Source organism: Mauremys reevesii, linkage group 10 (genome assembly GCF_016161935.1).
Source record: "Mauremys reevesii isolate NIE-2019 linkage group 10, ASM1616193v1, whole genome shotgun sequence".
NCBI classification, from domain to species: domain Eukaryota; kingdom Metazoa; phylum Chordata; order Testudines; family Geoemydidae; genus Mauremys; species Mauremys reevesii.
In genome coordinates this window covers 47464-70683 of record NC_052632.1, presented here as the reverse complement: position 1 = coordinate 70683, position 23220 = coordinate 47464, and the positions used below count along the sequence as shown (strand labels likewise).

Genomic DNA, 23220 nt, shown 5'->3' with positions numbered 1-23220 from the left:
CACACCTGTCATGATTTTATAGACCTCTATTATATCCCACCATAGCTGTCCCTTTTCCAAGCTGAAGAGTCCCAGTCTTATTAATCTCTCCTCATATGGAAGCTGTTCCATACCTATAATCATTTTTGTTGCCCTTTTCTGAACCTTTTCTAATTCCAATATATCTTTTTTGAGATGGGGTGACCACATCTGTACACAGTATTCAAGATGTGGGCGTACCATGGATTTATATAGGCAATATGATATTTTCTGTCTTATTATCTATCCCTTTCCTAATGATTCCCAACATTCTGTTAGCAAGAATGTCCACACCAGCGCTAAGTCAGCAGGAGACGTTCTCCTGACGTTGTAGCTTCCACATCTCATTGAGGTGGAGTAATTATGCCGATGGGAGAGCACTCTTCCATCAGCATAGCGCATCTTCACCAGATGCGCTGATGCAGCTGCACCTATGTAGCTTGGTAGTGTAGACTAGCCCTCAAATTACTGCTCATGGAATCGGCCCTTCAACCCCTGGAGTCCAAGAGGGAGCTCTTGCCGCAACCCTCTACTTCGAAGGGAGGTGAGCCCAGAGAGACGAGCCACTCACACAAGGCCTCTTAAAAGGTCTCTGAGTCCATGTAGCAAGCCCAGTTCAAGCCAAAAACAATCTCCGGCTCGATCAGTATCATCGGTACTAATGGCACTGAAGCAGTCTAAAACTGGTATGCAGGGCGCATACTGTACCAAATTGACAGAGCAAGTCAGACTACCCAAAGACCCGAAGGGCACATGCAAAGAAGCACCAGTACCGCGGGGGCATGAAAAACATAGAAGATCCGCCCCAGGGAAGGCTCTGTCGGTATGGACATTGGCACTGGTACCAATTCCGGTGCATCTGGCACCAACAGGTCCTCATGTCATGGCCAGGTCCACATGTCTGACTCATTCAATGAAAGCCTCTCAGCACCGACAACCGCTGCCAGTACTGACGTTATCTGCACTGCCAGATTTCCGGTGAGTGACGGATCTTTCAGTATCCAACGCACCAGACTCGCCCCTTCTCAGTACCGGGGCCCTGGTACCAAGTTCACCCAGAGCCCTAGACTGGAATTTCTTTTTCCCACCTGTCTCCCAATTCTATCATTGTGGACACAGTTAACTCTAGGGGCCACCAGCACCAGTTCAGATCCACCCCTTATGACTGGGACTGGACCTGTTTGGATCTGTAGAAGCAGCAAAGAATCCTGTGGCACCTTATAGACTAACAGACGTTTTGCAGCATGAGCTTTCGTGGGTGAATACCCACTTCTTCGGATGCAAGCAGTGGAAATTTCCAGGGGCAGGTGTGTATATATAAGCAAGCAAGAAGCAAGCTAGAGATAACGAGGTTAGATCAATCAGGGAGGATGGGGCCCTGTTCCAGCAGCTGAGGTGTGAAAACCAAGGGAGGAGAAACTGGTTCTGTAATTGGCAAGCCATTCACAGTCTACATACTACACAGACCACAGTGAGAGATTATGCCGTACTCTATCTAAGAAACTGAGGAACCACCTGATCAGCATCCTATACAGCAAACAGGAAAACATCAAAAAAGAGCTCTCCAACCTAGAGACTCTCATCAATAACCAAACTTCCATACAAACGGACTTCACCAAAATAAGACAGGAGATCTACATTACCCACTTCACCTCTCTAAAAAGGAAAAAGGACTGTAAGCTGTCTAAACTCCTACCTGCCACATGGGGCCACAACCGTGATACCCCTAACCCACCCAGCAATATCGTCAATCTATCCAGCCACACACTCAGCCCAGAAGAACAGTCTGTCCTATCTCGGGGACTCTCTTTCTGCCCTGCCACCCCCACCAACATGATACAGTTCTGCGGCGATCTGGAAGCCTACTTTCGCCGTCTCCGACTCAAAGAATACTTCCAGGACAACACTGAACAGCGCACTGATACACAGTTACCCTCCCACCAACAGCACAAGAAGAAGAACTCCACATGGACTCCTCCTGAGGGTCGAAATGACTGTCTGGACCTATACATTGAATGCTTCCGCCGACGTGCACAGGCAGAAATTGTGGAAAAACAACATCGCTTGCCTCACAACCTAAGTCGTGCAGAACGCAATGCCATCCACAGCCTCAGAAACCATCCTGACATTATAATCAAAGAGGCTGATAAAGGAGGTGCTGTTGTCATCATGAACAGGTCTGACTACCAAAAGGAGGCCGCCAGACAACTCTCCAATACCAAATTTTACAGGCTACTTCCTTCAGATCCCACTGAGGAATACACTAAGAAACTGCACCATCTACTCAGGACATTCCCTACACTAACACCGGAACAAATCAACATACCCTTAGAACCCCGACCAGGGTTATTCTATCTACTACCCAAGATCCACAAACCCGGAAATCCTGGACGCCCCATCATCTCTGGCATTGGAACTCTCACTGAAGGACTGTCTGGATATGTGGACTCTCTACTCAGACCCTATGTTACCAGCACTCCCAGCTATCTCCGTGACACCACTGATTTCCTGAGGAAACTACAATGCATTGGTGACCTTCCAGAAAACACCATCCTAGCCACCATGGATGTAGAGGTTCTCTACACAAACATCCCACACACTGATGGAATACAAGCTGTCAGGAACAGTATCCCTGATGATGCCACAGCACAACTGGTTGCTGAGCTCTGTGCCTTTATCCTCACACACAACTATTTCAAATTTAATGACAATATATATCTCCAGATCAGTGGCACCGCTGTGGGCACCCGCATGGCCCCACAATATGCCAATATTTTTATGGCCGACCTGGAACAACGCTTCCTCAGCTCCCGTCCACTCATGCCCCTTCTCTACCTACGCTACATTGATGACATCTTCATCATCTGGACCCATGGGAAGGAGACTCTGGAAAAATTCCACCATGATTTCAACAGCTTCCACCCCTCCATCAACCTCAGCCTGGACCTATCTACACGGGAGGTCCACTTCCTGACACCACGGTGCAAATAAGTGGTGGTCACATTAACACCACCCTATACCGAAAACCTACCGACCGCTATGCCTACCTTCATGCCTCCAGCTTCCATCCCGGGCACACCACAAGATCCATTGTCTACAGCCAAGCACTGAGGTACAACCGTATCTGCTCTAATCCCGCAGACAGAGACCAACACCTAGAAAATCTCCACCAAGCATTCTCAAGACTACAGTACCCACACGAGGAAATAAGGAAACAGATCAACAGAGCCAGACGTGTACCCAGAAGCCTCCTACTGCAAGACAAACCCAAGAAAGAAACCAACAGGACTCCACTGGCCATCACATACAGCCCCCAGCTCAAACCCTCCAACGCATCATCAGGGATCTACAGCCCATCCTGGACAATGATCCCACACTTTCACAGGCCTTGGGTGGCAGGCCAGTCCTCGCCCACAGACAACCTGCCAACCTGAAGCATATTCTCACCAACAACTGCACACCGCACCATAGTAACTCTAGCTCAGGAACCAACCCATGCAACAAACCTCGATGCCAACTCTGCCCACATATCTACACCAGCAACACCATCACAGGACCTAACCAGATCAACCACACCATCACCGGTTCATTCACCTGCACGTCCACCAATGTAATATATGCCATCATATGCCAGCAATGCCCTTCTGCTATGTACATCGGCCAAACTGGACAGTCTCTAAGGAAAAGGATAAATGGACACAAATCAGACATTAGGAATGGAAATATACAAAAACCTGTAGGAGAACACTTCAACCTCCCTGGCCACACAATAGCAGATTTTAAGGTGGCCATCTTACAGCAAAAAAACTTTAGGACCAGACTCCAAAGAGAAACTGCTGAGCTCCAGTTCATCTGCAAATTTAACACCATCAGTTTAGGACTAAACAAAGACTGTGAATGGCTTGCCAATTACAGAACCAGTTTCTCCTCCCTTGGTTTTCACACCTCAGCTGCTGGAACAGGGCCCCATCCTCCCTGATTGATCTAACCTCGTTATCTCTAGCTTGCTTCTTGCTTGCTTATATATACACACCTGCCCCTGGAAATTTCCACTGCTTGCATCCGAAGAAGTGGGTATTCACCCACGAAAGCTCATGCTGCAAAACGTCTGTTAGTCTATAAGGTGCCACAGGATTCTTTGCTGCTTCTACAGAACCAGACTAACACGGCTACCCCTCTGATACCTGTTTGGATCTGTTCAGCAGGGAAGCATATTCATCAGCCACCCTCCAGTTCCGCGTAGCAAACTACCAAGTCTTGTTGGCAGAATATGACTACCAAAAATTACATGAAACTTGGTTCCTTTATTGAGCAACTGCCTGATTCTCACAAGGAACAATTCAAGGCCATAGTCAACAAGGGCTAACTGGTGGCAAAAAAAGTCTCTCCAAGCTGCATCTAGTGCAGATGATATGGCGGCATGCTTGATTTCCACAGCCATTGTGATGAGACAGGCTTCATGGCTTCACTTAGCTGGCTTCCTTAAAGAGGTCAAAACTATGCTGGAAGACCTTCCTTTTGAAGGGACAAAGTTATTTGCTGAGAAGACTGATGCATCTGTTCACACATTGAAGGATTCTAGGACAACCCTTTGCTTCCTTGGGATCTATACTGCCTGCAAAAGAAAGTACAGCCTTCAGCCACCATTTAAGCCCTGCTCATCACAATACAAATATCAGTTCTCGTCACAGTGATCTTACGAGACGCAGAGGAAGAAGCCTAGGTTCCCCAGGTGAAAGTACTGGGGATATCAATCAACTTTCTTTCAGCCCTCCACATTGAAACGGCAATTTTAACGGGTTGTTCAAGGTACCTGTAGATCATTCTCACCACCTCATGCTGTAAAACTCCACCCATCCCTTCGGCGACTATCTTATCCCTTTCAACAGCATCTGGGAACAGATTGCAGCACCCACTTGTCGGAGGCTGATAATTTGGGATGGTTATGCCATTCATTTCTCCTTCCTCCCAAACACCCTTCCCCATCCCTCTTCAGGGACCTTTCTCACAGGAGTCTGCCATGTCAGGAGGTAAACCATTTCCTCAGTATAGGAGCCGTAGAGCCTGTGCCCGTACATCTATGAGGCAAAGGCTTCTATTCTTGCTACTTTGTAATTCCAAAGAAGAAAGGAGGTTGGAGACCCATGCTGGACTTGAGAGTGCTCAGCAGATATATCAAGGTGCAGAAGTTCAAGATAGTCACCCTGTCAGTGATTTTTCGAGCACTAAAGAAAGGAAATTGGTTCTCGGCCCTCAACCTCCAAGATGCATATTTCCACATTTCCATCATACCGAGTCATTGACATTACCTGAGATTCACGCTAGGCCAAGACCACTGCCAGTGCAGAGTACTCCCCTTTGGCCCCCAGGGTATTTTTCAAGGTTCTCTCAGTAGTGGTAGCCCACTTACACTTTCAGAGCATCATAATTTATCCTTACCCAGACAACTGCCTTCTCGGCATGTAAAGCCCAGTGAGTCACCCAGACTATACTAAATCTGTTCCAGAATCTGGGTCTACAAATCAATGCACAAAAATCGATATTAACACCAGTGCAAAGACTAGAATTCAGAGGCACTCCTCCCATGTCACAGATTCCTCAGTCTCTACACACTGGTAGAGACAATACAATCCAGCCCCCAGATTTCGGCCAGACACCACCTCCAGCTTCTAGGGCATCTGGCTGCGGGCACATCAGTCCTAGCTCATGCCACACTACTCATGAGATGCCTCCAAGCCTAGTTCAGTTCATTTTACAGGCCAAACAGAGACAGCATACACAAATTATTATTGATGCCCACCAAGATTAAGGAATCCTTAGGTTGGTGGGCATCAATCCTTAGGTTTGCTACTTATCAGAACAATAAATGCCATTAATACTGCTCCATATGGGGGATCAGACAGTGCTCCATGAGGGACAGTCTCCTCCACCCATTGGACAAGGGTCTTCTTTACGCCTCTCCCCCATTCCCTCTAATTCTGAAAGTCTTGTTGAAAGTGAAAAGAGAGAAAGCAAGCATCATACTGATTTCTCCCACCTGGCCCAGGCAGATGTTATACCCTTACCTGTCACAGCTGGCACTATGTCCACTGATGACTCTTCCAATCACTCCATACCTGCTATCACAGAACAAGGGTCACACCCTCCATCCCAAACTGCGGATTCTGCAACTCAGAGCCTGGCTTCTTCGTGGTTCCAGGACATAGGGACATTTTTCTCTGAGGAGGTACAGGAGGTGCTGTTACACAGTAAGAAAAGAACTACTCATCACACCTACTTGCAAAAATGGAAAAGATTTCAAATCTGGTGTCAGCCCAAAGGCATCATTCCAAATGCAGCCACCCTACCGGTAATCTTGGACTACCTGTTGACTCTCAAGAAATTGGGTGTCTGTCAGCTCACTAAAGGTTCGCCTAACAGCAATTGCAATATTCTACCAACAGATAGAAGGATACTCTACATGAAGAGATTTCTCAATGGCATAGCAAATGTCTTTCCCCAACCTAGACTTCCCACGCCTCAGTGAGATCTCAACCTGGTGTTAAAAGGACTAACTAGACTGCCGTTTGAACCCAGGGCCACTTGTTTGTTAATTCACCTTTCAATGAAGATGGCATTCCTGATCGCCTTTACCTCAGCAAGAAGGATAGGGGAGATAGTGGCTCTGATGGCGCATCCCCTCCCCACCCCTTTACTGTATCCTTCCCTGACTAAGTCACACTTCGACCACATCCGAAGTTTATGCCCACGGTGACTTTCACTTTTCATATAAACCAGCTTATTCAACTTCCAACCTTTTATCCTAAACTTAATCAGGATAATAGGGAAGCCGTATGCTCAATGTGAGGAGAGTCTTGGCCTTCTATTTGGACAAAACAAGAGCTTTCAGCTCAAAGACTCTCCAAATGGGTCTCAAACTGTGTCAAGCTCTGTTACCAGATGCATAATGTAGCAAGTGTATCTTCAGTACTCATGCAGTCTACAAGATCCGTCTCCTCTTCTATTGCCTTCTCCAAAGGTATCCCTAAATCAGAAATCTGCAGAGCAGCTACATGGGCATCTGCACGTACCTTTGGAGAACATTATGCCATCCTCAGGGAGGGACTCGGCTGCAGAGCCAGATTTGGTGCCACGGAGCTATCCTCTATAATAGATTTGACCCCAAAGCCCCAGCCCTCCTAGTGGTGGGCACTGCTCGGGAGTTACCTACAATGGAGCACTCATAGGGGCACTACTCGAAGAAGAAGAAAAAGAATTGACTTACCTTGTGCGGTAACGATGGTTCTTCAAGATGTGTCCCTCTATCGGTGCTCCACGACCCACTCTCCTCCCCTCTACTTCAGAGTTCTAGTAGTTGACTCTGCAGTAGAGAGAGAACTGGGGAGGGATTGCCCACACACATTGGCTAGCCTTGTGGCAGGTGGGGAGCAGCGCATGCATGGGTGGGATGGTCTGCTATCAAAATTCTCCGATCAGCAGCACAAGGACGCAGACACACCTACAGTGAGTCATTTCTTCTTGTTTTCACTTGAACTTAAGGCCAAAATTCAGGATTGATTAACTTACAAGGTTCGGATCTGTGTTTAGTCAAGGAAAAGTCTTACATTTCTGTAATACCTGCCATGTGACAGCTATCTGGATTTATATAAGAGCACTGAAATTTGTGCATAATTTCTAGGAAATACTAATTTGCAAATAGATTGTTATAAAAATACTCCTTCAATAACTGACCATATGGATCCTCACTCTTTAGCCTAAACTCACAATCTTGTAGTGAAAAAAAAAAAGTGGTACTTGGCTTAAGAAAAAACAATTTATTTTTTGCATGAGCATTGAGCTTTCTAAAGCTCATTCTTGGATGCATAACATAGACAACACACACACAGACAGGGAGATATTACATACAGAGAAGAACATGAAAGGTGGAATGCAGCAAACAGGCAGGCAGAGTCTAATCAATTGAGATGAGCTAGATGTGGCAGGAAAAAAAAAGATTTAGAAGTGATAATGGCCCATAGCAGGTAGTGAGAGAGAACTTCAGTCTATAAATAATAGATTCATTGGTTGTATTACAGTGCCCATTTCCAGTCTTTGTTTAAACCACAGTGTTTTGTTCTTCTTTGTTGCATAAGCAGAGTTCAGCACTCTCTCTCTTTGGAGTTTTTGTTTTTTTTTGTTGCAAATTTGCCACCTCACAGTCTGTCAGATGTTGGTTAGAAAGTTTGAGTGTTTCTCCCACTGGTTTTTGGTGTGATGATATGATTGTAGAGGGTGTGTTATTTTATATATTTTTATATGCATATATGTTATGTGCCAATGTACATATGGCATATGGCAGCATGGCTGCATGATGGCATATATAAATATATTATATATATCTATAAGAATAAATGAATCAAGACAAATATCATCAAAAAACTAACATAAAAAACCAAACACACAACAAAACATCTTCACAAACAAAAACAGACAGTGATTGAAGCAAAAAACACAAAAAACAAAAAAAAAAAAAACAAAGAGAGAGAGACACTGAACTAAAAAATTAACAAAAAACAGACTACAACTAAAAATGAAAAAAAACAACAAGGGGAATGTTACACCAACACTTCCTATTTTTTCTGTTAACTTTCTCTATCTTCTCACACCTCTATGGGCCATCTCAATTCTCACTTTTAAAATTTTCCTTTCTCTCCTCATTCTTCTTCATGTCACCTGCTCTGCATGTCTCTGTGTTCATGTGTGTATCTGTTTTCATGTGTACTCTTCTCTATGCTGTGTCTGTATGGTCTATGTCATGCATCCAAGAAGTGAGCTTTCACTGCTATAAAAAAAAAAAATTATTTCATTGTTTTCTGTGTTTACTAGTCCTTTTTTTTTTTGTGAACAAGCTTTTAGACTAAGACTACTCCAATCTTGTAGTGGTCTCAGTTGCCCTTCATTTACTTCTGACCATGAAAGTTGCAGTGAGCTTGGAGCTCATTCAGTGTCCTCAATACTTTTCTCATCAGTAACTGGTTTTTCATTTTTCTGCCCCTTTTATGTGTATTCTTGTGTGTGTAGTTAAAGTCAGCTTTTTTATTTTAATTGATGTTGATGCCAGTGCAGGCACCCTGTAGGTCCCACTCCTCATGAGCAGCTTTGTTTTTCCTGAACTTCAGTCCTAAGATGCAGTTTCTCTTAGGGCTTGGCTACACTTGAAAGTTGCAGCGCTGGGAGTTTCAGCGCTGGTCATGCAGCTGTGCAGGAACAGCGCTGGTGTGTGGCCACACTCACAGCTACCAGCGCTGGTGTGTGGCCACATTTGCAGCATTTGCAGCGCTGTTGGGAGTGCTGCATTATGGGCAGCATCCCAGCATTCAAGTGGCAACAACGTGCTTTTCAAAAGAGGGGGGTGGAGGGTGGTGTACTGTGACAGGGAGCGGGGAAGAGAGAGAGAGTGGATTTTTGGAGCCAACACTGTGTGTTAGCTTCCTGGATTGAAAAATCACAAAATGTTCGCGAACCCTTAGTCTTAATTGCAAACAGCCTGCATCCAATGCTGTTTCTCTGTCAAGCAAACATTCACTCCCTGCCTCTCATTTGATCGTTCACAGCCAGGTACAGATAGCTCCTGTTTGCTGTGATCAGTGTTTGTTTTTTTAGATAAGCAGTTCGGAGTTCACAACAAAACAAAGAGAGGCTGCATAACAAAATAAAGAGAGTAATTTAGTTAAAAGCATTCTGGGATATCTCCTTATTCCCTGGAGGCCAATAAAAGCGCTGGTGTGTGTCCACACTTGATGAGCTGCAATCGCTACACCCCAACCTGACCAGGTGAACAGCCAGCGCTGCAGCCAGGGAGTTGCAGCGCTGGATGTGCCTTGCAGGTGTGGATGGTTACTAATTGCAGCGCTGGAAAGCCTCTACCAGCGCTGCAACTTGCAAGTGTAGCCAAGCCCTTAGTGTCTTTTGGCCCAATAGACAGCATAACTGGGGCAACTGAGAACTCCGGCTTTATGAACTATGCTTCACACAATGCTGTGATACCCATTGCAGCCTCCCATTTTTGGGTGCCTCTGGGAGAAGGTCAGAATTAGTGTGAGTTCACTCTTAGAAGAACAGCTATTTCAAACCCCTACTAGTAAGAGAGGCTTCTTCTCGCCCTGAGTCTAATACCATTAGCATTGAGAGACACTGTGGCTCTGATTAACCACTTGACAGGGTGGTTTTATGATCAACATGATGAGCAGCATGGAGGTCATTCATCTCATCTGATCAACTGAGTTGGATACCAATCATCCAGCATTATCAATGTTGAGGGGTGTCTTGATTTCAAAGACCTAATCACCGTAAGTGACCTTAGGTCCAGCAAAAGTGGCACTGAAGTTTCCAAAGTCACCTGAGCAAATAAGGAGCATTCAGTTATATGTCATAAGTGCCTCTGAACTGAGCCTTTGAGTGGTCTTGGGACTCTGTCTCTTGGATTCCCTTGCCTCTGGGCTGGAGAAAGATGGAGAAACGGCGTTGTAGTCTCCTTGCTCCCACTCAACCTCTGTGAAGGTGAGGAAGTATAGTACTGTGACACAGGGTGGCTGGCTGGCTCCTGTAACTGAAGTAGGTCCAGCTCCCGTGCCATAATAGATGCTCCCAGTTAAAGGGGTGGGGTCCAAGTTATAAAAGGTGAGCTGAGGAACAGTTTTGTTTACTTTGCTTAAAGTTTGGGCAATAAACCTACCTAAAGGAGACTGTGAGTGCAGCAGCTTGTCTTTAGCAAGCTGGAGAGAAGCCCTGCCTCATCACTAGGGCCCTACCAAATTCATGGCCATGAAAAACGCATCATGGACCGTGAAATCTGGTCTTCGTACTATACAGATTTCATGGGTGAGACCAGCATTTCTCAAAATGGACCATGAATTTGGTAGGGCCCTACTTATCACACACTATTAGTCTCCCAGAAAATCTTCAATACTCAGAGAGACTGGCACAGGGGATGCCTTATTGTCTGTCCATTCTGTGTCTACCTCCTCAGAGCTATATGACATTGGGAAGGTGTCATTGTAGCAGTCTTGCCTCCATTGATAATGAAACTGGTTCAGTCTTCTTCATTTGACCCTAGCTGGGAGCTTTTCCTGTTATTCTGCTTTAAATTTCAGTGCCTAAGTCACCTCAATGGGCGCTGTGGCTGCTTAACTTCTTTGAAAATCAGGCCATATATTTTATGGCTGTGAAATATGATTAAATGAGTGGTGGAAGGACTCTATCTAAGGGTTATGGAGATTGTATGGTAATCACATGAATGGAGAGCCTGGAAATGACTGTTTAGACTTTAGATTGTTGTGGTCTTTTTAGATATTTGAAACCGAGGTGAGAGCAAAAGAGAGTTTTCATTTAAATTTTCCTATTAATACAAAAAAAATCATAAAACTAATATAATCAGAACTGTCTATTAATACAATATTTTTCATACTTTCCAGGTCAAATCAATGGGTCTTTAAGGCATTAATCTCCCAGGCTTATATGTCTGACTCTTACAAGATATTAATTCTTCAGAAACCTGCTTTGCACTAGTGTCTTGTAAATTATCCCTTTCCCGGTCAGCCTCTATGGATTTTTCACTAATCAACATGTTCTCTTTAATAGGATCTTTTGCAGCTGCAGTATGAAGGTGTTGCTGTCATGAAGTTGTTTGACAGAGCAAAAGTCAATGTCAACCTCCTGATCTTCCTTCTGAACAAGAAGTTCTATGGGAAATAATTGGCATCTCCCAGAGGAGCTATGAAAAGGGGGATGAATGGAAAAACTATCTGTTTCTTAATATCCTCTTTCACCTATCAGAACCAAGGACACCTATATATTGATGTACTTCCCTGTGCCCAAACTACAAGTATATCACTTCATAAAGAAGTCCTTTATGGGGACTCTGTCTGTCTTACTGCTATGATCTTTTTTTCTGACTTTTCAGATTCCTTGAGAAGCATTTAGTTTAGAATGTTTTCCATGTACTATTACAGTGGCATTGGGGATTAAACAGTTGTTAGAATATACTTTGGGCTTCTGGCTGTGTTCTTTGCCTAAATGTTTGGATGGTGGGGCTTGAATTCTTGTTACTTGTAGAAGAAGAAAGCTAACACAGCAGATCAACCAGGTCTGCCTCTGTATCTAGAAGCAGAACAGGATTTCAGCTCATATTTAGACTCCCTCCCTGAAATTCTAAGAAAACACAACAGGACATCAATTTAGAGAAATATTTGCTCTGTGCTGTAGCATGGAGAAACTGGAAAAAATTTAACTAGCTGATTCTGTCCATAGCAGTGTCCATTACCAAAGGCTCACTACCAGGATGACTGAACTCTGTTTATAGATTTGATTTGTAAAGACCTATACTTGAGTTACATTTTAGCATGTTATTCAATGTGCGTATGTAGCTCCGTCTTCAAGCAATGGGGAGAAGAAAAGATTTTGTCACAGAACTGAGTCAAATTAAAAGTGGTCAATGGCCAGGTTGGTCAGGTTGTTTCAGTGCCAGCTTTTGGTGGTGGTGGTGACTATTAGCTGCATGAGACTAGTGCAGCAGAGTCCTCGATGGCTTTCAATGACCTAAGTGTTGCTGAATTATTACTACACATACATTATTGTAGCCATGTAGAACATCTTTAGTGATCCAATTTTTTTTTCAATATTTGTTTCTCATTAAGACGCCTTACTAATATACACATTGTCCCAGTAGTAGAGGAAATGAGGAATATGTGTGCTAATGCCTAAAGATGAAAAGTGGCCTTTTATTGGGGGTGGAGGAGAGAGATTTTTTTGAATCAGTTGAGAAAAGTTTATTTTACAGTTTTGCTTCAGAAGCTTTTAGAACATTACAGGAAAAGTTTCTAAGTTAGCTTAGTGCTCCACATGTCTCTACCGGATGCCATTAAACACTATGATCTACCTGCATAGACTTGCCAAAGGGAATTTACTCTGCCTTAAATAGTCTCAGCTGTTAAATTATTTACATTTTACTAAATGTACGTGAGCAAATGACTCCCCGTTTCCTTTACTACTTAGATATTCACTCATTATTACGGTGGTGCCTGTTATATTGCTATACCTAACAGAAATGCAAAAGGACCGTTATGAACTCTGATCTTCATTAACTTACTTCTAGCCTGAAACAAACTTTTGTTGCCCAAGTTATCTGCTCCAGACAAAAATGTTTTTTTATTTTTTTTAATAATTTTAAAATCTGTTTGACTGTTTTATGTTCCCAGAGTACAGGTTAAAATAAAGTCTCTCTATTCTTAGAGACACACATGTACACCATATGTTTATTTCAAATAATTTTGTTTTATAATTTAATCACAGAGTCTGCCATTTTAGTGTTTTTTAAAGGAAACCAGTTACTAACTCTCTGCCTGCCTTGGGAGTCAGTTGTTTCTCATAGTCTTTTTAAGAGGCTAATCCTATATGGCTCTACCTTGTGACAGTCCCTGCCACGCAAACAGGTAACAAACTGATTTTATCTTGGTCCATGCAATATTAGCATAATAAAAGAATAGATGACACAACTTTCCTTTTGGATGTAAAACTGATCACATCCAGGAAGTTCCAAATAGGGGAAATTCTGCCCTCAGAGAGGAGAACCTCAAAATAGGAATTCTACCCCTGATCCCAAAATAGCATCAGGACAGGGACAGGATAAAAGTCTTGACTTGTGTCTACCTGTCTCTTTTCAATGAGAGTCCCCACTGCTGTTTAACTAAAGGGTTTTAAATATAACTATCCTTTTTTAGTTGGGGATAATGACAATAGGACATTCTCAAATTATTCATCAGGGGAATAAAACAGCACCCTGACAGCTGTTCAACAAAAGGGATTCAATTTTCTCCATTTAAAAAGGGCTACTTTCCAGATGTCTGCATGGCTGCCTCCTCACCATAACCTAAGAAATTGCTAATGAGACATGTTAGGCTATTCTAATAAAATATCATAATACCTATGAGGAGAAGATATTTGGATTATTTATAAGAACAGCCAATACCTATTTGAAAACAGTTTTGGTGCAAATTGACAAGACAACTAGGTAGTAAAAGAGTGAAACAGTTTTCTGGGAACAGGTGTGCCAATTCTAGTTAAATAACAGGGTGTAACTTTGGTAGGAGTTTTTAAAAGAACAGAGACACTCTGGCAGAAAGATCCAGTTTCAGCACTGAAATTTTGTAATTTGTTACTTTATTTATTGGTGTCCTAGCTTTCCCTTTTCTCTTCCCTCTCCCCTCCCCCACAATCATTGTATTTATCTTGGACTTAAATTCCTTTCAAATAACTAGATGGCTTAGCCTATTGTTTGCACATAAAATGTCTTGTATTTCTCAGCTAAATAAAAGATAATTTGTTCACATCTGAGTGTGATTGAATCTATTTGGGGCCGGCTTTAATTTGTGTGTCAGTTTGTTAAACGCAGCACTTTGCTCTTTAGTGAAAATTTCTAATCACAAGACCACAACAGCATATACATACACTGACATCTTCTGCATTTCTCAGAGGTCAGTCACTTATGGACAAGACTATCATCTCGCCCCATTATAATGTGTCTGAATCAAGTTGAGAGGCATGTGCAGGGTTGTTTCCTAGTTACACTGCATTTCGTGCACTCCAATTTAGAAAGTGCTATCAAATTTGGTTTCCATCGTTTCCATAGGAAAGGCAGAACCACAGTCTTTAGGTTCCTAGGGAATCCATGGCTTCAGAGCTAGTTTGGAACCAGCAACTCTGGAACTTCTCAACCCAGCACTCTTCTCAGTCTGCCCTCCAGGCTCAGTCACAGAACCCCTGTGTGCCTGGCTGAACTCCAAATAACCAGGACATTTAAACGTCACTGATTGGATAATCCCCAGTGCAAATGCTAACCCTAGCCAATTCCCCAAGTGTTAACATGTATCCTGGAAATGCTCTCTTAAGATTAGCCTACCTAAATGGGGATGCAGTGGTCACAGGCACCTTAAAAAGTGGGTATGCTGTGCCCTTTGAGATTACAGGAAATATCTAATGCAAAGGGCTTTGTTTCAATCAATGTGTATTTTACTGTTATAGCACTGAATGACAGAATTTTGATTTGCAGTTATAGTAGGAAAAGAGCCTGAGACATAAGCCCTTGTATCAGAGGCCTGATATAAAGCAAAGACAAGCTGTGTGCAAGAGGCAGGCCCTGCTCACAGAATCTGGCAAGAACAGGGCTGATATTGTAGCAACATGCATTCCTAAGATGTGCTTGGCACAGAGTACTCATGTAAACACAGCCTGCCATCAAGGGTGATACAAAAACATCCCCCAAGGGTAACAGGAACATACTGACTCATCCTAAACAATAAGGTCAGGATGACAGTACATAATAGAGATGTTTTGAGTGAACCAACATGTACAAGGTGATGGGTCATAACTAGCCATGTCGGAGGGCAGTACATAACTTGTTTGTATCGGGTATAAAGATGGATCTCAGAGGGAGTGTCTTTGTCTAGCCTAGGGAGGAACCAAAAGTCCTGCTGTTCATTGAGCTGGTCCACTGTTACGGGCAAACGTTTATTAGTGGTCCAGTGGCGTCCGCAGGATACTAGTACCGCGCTTCATTGAAAATAAACCTAGCCTGAGGTGTACATTGACAGATCTTGTGGTCATTGGGTGGGTCTGCTGTGCTGGCTGTTTGCGCAGAGCTGGGGGAGAACACATACACAGAGCTAAACATCTAACCACACTGGCGACCCACTACCACTGATCTCGTAAGTGAGCAAGCTGTCTGCTGTAGGAATTGCAATCTAATATGATAGAAAAACCACAAGCTAGGGAACTCACTTAGCCCCTCCCTGCAAATTCCCACAGAGTTTGATGAAATTTGGACAAGATGTATTGCCAGCAAGGGGGAACCCATATAAAGTTAAAAAAGAAAGTGAGGTACACTGGATGAGGAAGAGAGGGAGAGACCAGAATTGCAAATTCAGCACAGTACCTCACCAATACGTTGATAAACCCTTGATGCCACTCCACAAAGTGGGTTGAAATTATTAAATGAGATCAAACACACAACTCAAAAATTAGGAAAAAAATTGAAAGGGCCATGGCCCCATATTGAGTGTGGAAAAAAGGAAAATATTGTGCCTCAGTACGGTCACTACACACCTCACCCACCTTGAGCTAGCGGTATAACAGCCAGGTTTGATGCCGTATTTAAAAAAAAACAAACATGAATTAACTGCCCTTGTAGGCGTGGTTAAGGGTTACAGTTTCGGAGTAGAGGGTGGGTTAGGGTTAGGGGTTTAGGCTAGGGGTAGAGTTAGCGGTGAGGGTAGGGGTAGGTTAGGGCTGAGGGTAAGGGTTGGAGTCGGGGTAGGGTTAGGTTAGCGGGTTAGGGTCAAGGGTTGGGGGTCAGGTTTAGGGATTGGGTTGGGTTTAGGGTGAGGGTTTAGATTTGGGGTCAGGGGTTAGGGGTAGCGTTTAGGAGCAGGGGGTCGAAGTTAGGGTTGGGGATGGGGGTCAAGGGGTTAGGGTTAAGGTGAGAGTAGGGGTTAGGGTTTGGGGTTAAGGGTTACGGGTTAGGGCTTATGGTCGGGGTGGGGTGGGGTGAGGGGTAGGTTTAGGGTTAAGGTTAGGGTTTAGGGTCGGGTTAGGGTTTAGGGTCGGGGTTAGGCGTTGGGGTTTATGGTTTAGGGTTAGGGGGTAGGGTTTAGGTTTTAGGATTAGGGTTGGGTGTTGGGTTTAGGGTTAGGGGTTAAGGTTTAGGATTAGGGTTTAGGGGTCTAGGGTTAGGGGGTAGGGTTAGGTTTTAGGGTTTGGGGTAGGGGGGTAGGGTTGGGGCTGGGGTTTGACCTTTGACCCTAGACCCTGACCCTTGCCCTCACCCTGACCTTTGACCCTGACCCGCATCCTCACCCTGACCTTTGACCTATGACCCTAACCCTCTCCCTAACCCTCACCTGACCATTGACCTTTGACCCTGACCATAACTCTAGCCGTAAACCCTAAACTCTAGACCCTAGACCCTCACCCTCTCCAACTCTTGACCTTTGACCCTAGACCCTGATCCGCACCCTTGCCCTTTGACCCTTGACCCTCGTCCTCGACCTTTGTCTCTGACCCTCACCCTCCCCTAACCCTGACCTTTGACCCTAACCCTAAACCCTGACCCGACCCAGACCCCCAACCCTAACCCTGACCCCTACCCCTAAACCCTAACCCAAACCTTAAACCCTAACCCCAACAACCCCCAGAGAGGGCTCTGTGCCCCACCGGATGCCCCTCAGCCCCCCCGGACCCCGACAGCCCCCAGAGAGGGGGCACAGATATCTATGTCCAGGCTGTAGGGGTCCCTGGGGGCCTTAGGGGTTCGTGGGGGGCACAGATACCTATGTCCAGACTGTAGGGGTCCCGGGGGGGGGGCTTATAGGGTTCGTGTGGGGCACAGATACCTACATCCAGGCTGTAGGGGTCCCTGGGGGCCTTAGGGGGCTCGTGGGGGGGCACATATACTTACGTCCAGGCTGTAGGGGTCCCTGGGGTCCATAGGGGGTTCGTGGGGGGCACAGATACCTACGTCCAGGCTGTAGGGTTCCCTCTGGGGCTTAGGCAGTTCGTGGCGGGCACAGATACCTACGTCTAAGGTTTAGGGGTCCCTGGAGGTCTTAGGGGGTTTGTGGGGGGCACAGATACCTACATCAATGCTCTAGGGTTCCCTTGGGGTCTTAGCGGTTTCGTGGGGGGCACAGATACCTATATCCAGGCAGTAGGGGTCCTGGGGGAGTGGGGGTTTGTTGGGGGCTCAGACACCTCCAGGCTGTTGGGTCCCTCGAAGTGTTGGGGGGTCCTGGGGTCACGGATACCTACATCCAGGCTGTCGGGGTCCTGGGTGGGATTAGGGGATTTCTGGGGGGCACAGATACCCATTTCCAGGCTGTAGGGGTTCCTGGCGGGCTTAGGGAGATCGTTGGGATCACAGATACCTACGTCCAGGCTGTAGAGGTTCCTGGGGGGCTTATGGGTTCGTGGGGGGCAGAAATACCTATTTCCAGGCTGTAGGGGTCTCATGGGGGCTTAGGGAGTTCAGGAGGGGGCAAAGATACATTCGGCCTGGGTGGAGGTGTCCTGGGGGTACTTAGGGGGTTTGTGGGGGGCACGTATACCTACGTCCAGGCTGGAGGGGACCCGCAGGGGCTTAGGGGGTTTCTGTAGGTCACAGATAGCTACGTGCAGACTGGAGGGGTCCTGGTAGGTTTAGGGGGTTTATTTGAGGCATAGAAACCTATGTCAAGGCTGTAGGGGTCCCGGGTGGGTTTAGGGGATTCGTGGGGGGCTCAGATACCTATGTGCAGGCTGGAGAGGTCCCGGTGGGCTTAGGGGGTTTTGGGGGGGCACAGATACCTAGGTCCATGCTGTAAAGGTCCTGGGGGGCTTAGGGGGTTTGTGGGGGGCACAGATACCTACATCCATTCTGTACGGGTCCCAGGGGGGCTTAGAGGGTCATGGGGGGCACAGATACCCACGTCCAGGCTGTAGGGGTCCCGGGGGGCTTAGGGGGTCTTGGGGGTCACAGATACCTATGTTCACATTGGATGGGTCCCGGGGGGCGGGGCTTAGACGGTTCGGGGGGGCACAAGTACCTATGTCCCAGATGCAGGGGCCCTGGGGGAGCTTAGGGGGTTGGTGGGGGGCCCAGATACCTACGTCCAGGCTGGAGGGATCCCTGGGGGGTTTAGGGGGTCGGGGAGGCACAGATACCTATGTCCAGGATGTAGGGGTCCTGGGGGACTTAGGGGGGTTGTGGGGAGCTCAGATACCTACCTCCAGGCAGTTGGGTCCCTCGAAGTCTTAGGGGGTTCCTGTGGTCACAGATACCTACGTCCAGGCTGTCGGGGTCCCGTGTGGGATTAGGGGATTTCTAGGGGGCACAGATACCCATTTCCAGGCTGTAAGGGTCCCCGGGTATAGAGGGGTCCTGGAAGGGATTAGGGAGTTTCTGGGGAGGAGAGATACGTACTTCAAGGCTCTAGGGGTCGGCTTACGGGTTCCTGGGGGTAACATATACCTATGTCCAGGCTGTAGGGGTCCAGGGGGGTTTAGGGGGGTTGTGGGGGGCAGAGATACCTACGTCAAGGCTGTAGGGGTCCTGGAGGGGGGATAAGAGGGTTTCTGGGGGGCACAGATACCTATGTCCAGGCTGGAGGGGTCCCTGGGGGTTTAGGGGGTTCGTGGGAGGCACAGATACCTATGTCCAGGCTGGAGGGGTCCCGTGGGGGCTTAGGGGGTTCGTGGGGGGCACAGATACCTACGTACAGTCGTGAGCTGGAGCCGGTTCGCTGGAACTGGTTGCTAAATTTGAAGCCGGTTTAGAACCTGTTGTTAGGGTTACCATACAGCGAGCAGCTGGGGGTGCTGCTGGGAGACAGGACCCCTGGCTCTGTGCAGCTAGAGCCTCCTTTTCCCGAGCGCTCCCTTCCCCCGGTTTGCCTGGCAGCCCCCCGAGCCTCGTCACCCCCGGATTCCTGCCCTCCGAGTCTCCTCTTACCTTGGGCTCTGGCCGGCTGATTGAATCAGGCTGCAGCTCTCAGCCTGCGGGGCCCAAGGTAAGATGGGCTGGGGAAGGAATCGGGGGATGACGTGGCTCGTGGGGGGAGGAATTGGAGGGTGACGAGGCTGGGGGAGGGAGAGGGATGGGATCCCGCGGGGGGGGGGCAGTGAGGTCCCTGTCTGTATGTTCTCAGTAATAGCAGCTGTTCCCATAGCAAAACCCTCCCCGCTACGTTCCCTTTCTGGTTTCCCTCATTTGCTCCAGTCTCTAGTTCTGTTTTTAAAGCCGATATTTAAAATGTCCAGGTCCATCTGCCTCTCCGCCATCGGGGGTTTTTACACAGTTCTGCACACGGCCCCAGTCTCCAGCTGTTCAATCCTTCACCGGGGGGTTTAATAGTGGGGGGTCCCAGCCAGAGCCCCCAGCCCCCGCTGGGGGGAGGGGCGCAGGGCGGGATGACGCAGGGGCTTGTGGGAGTGGCAGTGCGCCCCGGCCTACAACTCCCATCAGCCCCCGCGGACCCAGCGGGCGGCGCTTTGGGCGCGACAAGCTCCGCCCGCAGGGCGGGGCCTGGAGCGGAAGTGACGTCAGCGGTCTGGAGGCTGCCCGTGATAACGGGGGGACTCGGGTGCGTTGGGCTCGAGGCGCTGCGGCCCCGGGACGTGCACCCCCCCTCGCGGGGAGTTTGGGACTCGCCCCCTCCTCCTAAGTGCTCCCACAACCCCCCCGGCACCCCCATCATCTCCAGTGCCCCTTTCCTCCCCCCCGTCCAGCCCCAGCCCCCACCCTCCCGCGTGCCTTTCCTCCCCACGGGCTCCCCAGCCCCTGTCCAGCCACAGCCCCCACCCTCCCCGCGTGCCTTTCCTCCCCACGGGCTCCCCAGCCCCCTGTCCAGCCACAGCCCCCACCCTCCCGCGTGCCTTTCCTCCCCACGGGCTCCCCAGCCCCCGTCCAGCCACAGCCCCCACCCTCCCCGCGTGCCTTTCCTCCCCACGGGCTCCCCAGCCCCCTGTCCAGCCACAGCCCCCACCCTCCCCGCGTGCCTTTCCTCCCCACGGGCTCCCCAGCCCCTGTCCAGCCACAGCCCCCACCCTCTCCGCGTGCCTTTCCTCCCCACGGGCTCCCCAGCCCCGCCCAGCCACAGCCCTCCCCAGCACCCCGCGCCTTTCCTCCCCGCCCAGCCACATCTCCACCGCTTCCTTCACCCAGCCACAACCCCGGCACCTCCAGCGTGCCTTTCCTCCCCTGCCTAGCCACAGCCCCGCCCTCTCCATTGCTCCCCTTACCGCGCCACAGCCCCCCTGCCTCCCCCGGCACCCCCGCATCCCTCACCCAGCCACAGCCCCGGCACATATTTCCTCCCCACGGGCTCCCACAGCCCCTCCCCACCCCCACCTCCCCTGGCACCCCAGCGTGCCTTCCCCAGCCACAGCCCCCATCCCCACTGCTTCCTCACCCAGCCACAGCCCCCACCCTCCCCGTGTGCCTTTCCTCCCCACGGGCTCCCCAGCCCCTGTCCAGCCACAGCCCCCACCCTCCCGCGTGCCTTTCCTCCCCACGGGCTCCCCAGCCCTCCCGTCCAGCCACAGCCCCCATCCTCCCGCGTGCCTTTCCTCCCCACGGGCTCCCAGCCCCCTGTCCAGCCACAGCCCCCACCCTCCCCGCGTGCCTTTCCTTCCCCACGGGCTCCCCAGCCCCCGCCCAGCCACAGCCCCACCCTCCCCGCGTGCCTTTCCTCCCCACGGGCTCCCAGCCTCCCGCCCAGCCACAGCCCCCACCCTCCCCGCGTGCCTTTCCTCCCCACGGGCTCCCCAGCCTCCCGCCCAGCCACAGCCCTCCCCACCTCCCCAGCACCCCGCACCTTTCCTCCCCCCCGCCCAGCCACATCTCCACCGCGTCCTTCATCCAGCCACAACCCCCCCCCCCCCGGCACCTCCAGCGTGCCTTTCCTCCCCCCCTGCCTAGCCACAGCCCCCCCATCTCCATTGCTCCTTACCGAGCCACAGCCCCCTGCCTCCCCGGCACCCCGCATCCTCACCCAGCCACAGCCCCCGGCACGTATTTCCTCCCCACGGGCTCCCACAGCCCACCCCCACCTCCCCTGGCACCCCAGCGTGCCTTTCCTCCCCTGCCCAGCCACAGCCCTCCTGCCTCCCGCGCCTTTCCTCCCCCGCCCAGCCACATCTCCACCGCTTCCCTCACCCAGCCACAGCCCCGGCACCTCCAGCGTGCCTTTCCTCCCCTGTTCAGCCACAGCCCCCATCTCCACTGCTCCTCACCGAGCCACAGCCCCCTGCCTCCCGGCACCATCGCATCCTCACCCAGCCACAGCCACCCCCGGCACGTATTTCCTCCCCCACAGGCTCCCACAGCCCTCCCCACCCCACCTCCCCTGGCACCCCAGCGTGCCTTCCCCAGCCACAGCCCCATCCCCACTGCTTCCTCACCCAGCCACAGCCCCCCCGGCACCTCCAGCGTGCCTTTCCTCCCCCCTGTTCAGCCACAGCCCCCCCATCTCCACTGCTCCCCTCACCGAGCCACAGCCCCTGCCTCCCCGGCACCATCGCATCCTCACCCAGCCACAGCCCCGGCACGATTTCCTCCCCACAGGCTCCCACAGCCCTCCCCACCCCCACCTCCCCTGGCACCCCAGCGTGCCTTCCCCAGCCACAGCCCCCATCCCCACTGCTTCCTCACCCAGCCACAGCCCCCACCCTCCCAGCGCCTTCCTTCCCCCAGGCTCCCACAGCCCCTGCCCAGCCACAGCCCCTGTGACCTTCCCCCAACCCCATGCCCCGCCCCGGTGCCCCCGCACTGTTGTGAGCTTCCCCAGCTCCTCATGGGCCACCCCTTCCCACACACCTGCAGTGTGCCACAAGCTTCCTCCCCACGGGCCCCCAGCACACTGTGAATTTCCCAAGCCCCTTGGTGCCCCTGCACCTCCAGCCCCTGCATCCCTAGTGCGCCGTGACCTTCCCCACCTTCCAACCCCCAGCTCCCGTGACATTCTCTAACCCCTCAGCCCCCACAATCTTCCTCTTCCCTCCCGCACCCCAGCCTGCCCTGACTTTCCTTGTCCCCACTTTAACCCCAGCCCGCCCCAACCTTCCCCAACCTGCTTCCCCAGTCCCCCACCCACCCACCCCGCCCCCTATGCCTGCAGCCTTCTCTAATCTGAACGCCCGTTCCTCTAGCCGAAACCAGCCCACGCCCGTCTATCCCCCCATCCGTTGGGCCCCTCAGGCCTGTCTTCTCCCGCCCACACCTCCTAGGCCACCCCCACCTGCACCCCATCCCTACTTTCCCCATACATGCCTTCTCCCATAGCCCCTTCTGCCCCCTCCCTCCCTCCCTCCCCCCCTAACACCCCCCAGCCTGCAACAACTTTCCCCAACCTACATGCCTGTATCCCCCAGTTCATTCCTCCATTCAAGGGACAGCTCAGACCACATCTCTCTCCAACATCCTCCCAGCTCACCACAACCTGCGCCTCCATCCATGCCTCCACCTGTAGGGACTGCTCAGTGCCCCTTCCTCCCCAACAGCCCCCCCAGTTCATTTCCCCCATCCATTGGGCCCCTCAGTCCCCTTTTTTCCTCCCTCCCACCGCAACCTGCACCCCACTGTGTCCCTAGATCTGTGGGCCCCCCAGTGCCCTTTTCTCCTTTGTCCAACATTCCCCA

The 23220-nt window shown here is 49.8% G+C and overlaps 1 protein-coding gene and 1 long non-coding RNA gene across 8 annotated transcripts in view; one reads left to right on the top strand and one right to left on the bottom strand.

Moving 5' to 3' along the window:
• The window catches only part of IQGAP1 (IQ motif containing GTPase activating protein 1), a 206228-nt gene extending 191845 nt beyond the window's left edge, over window positions 1–14383 (top strand). For all 6 annotated transcript variants that reach the window (XM_039492768.1, XM_039492767.1, XM_039492766.1 and 3 more), the window contains one exon: window positions 11638–14383. In XM_039492768.1, the coding sequence (XP_039348702.1) occupies window positions 11638–11751 (114 nt within the window). In that variant the 3' untranslated portion in view covers window positions 11752–14383. The remainder of the gene's footprint in view (window positions 1–11637) is intronic.
• Window positions 4163–19438, bottom strand: LOC120373833. Of its 2 annotated transcripts, XR_005585747.1 has the most exons (5): window positions 19299–19438; window positions 18811–18907; window positions 7283–7378; window positions 6084–6236; window positions 4163–4633 (listed from the first exon to the last, which is right to left on the bottom strand). It is a non-coding gene; the product is annotated as an uncharacterized LOC120373833 (long non-coding RNA). The 2 variants fall into 2 exon arrangements; XR_005585746.1 differs by lacking the exons at window positions 18811–18907; window positions 19299–19438 and having other exon boundaries at window positions 7283–7623.
• Window positions 19439–23220: the final 3782 nt, after the last annotated feature.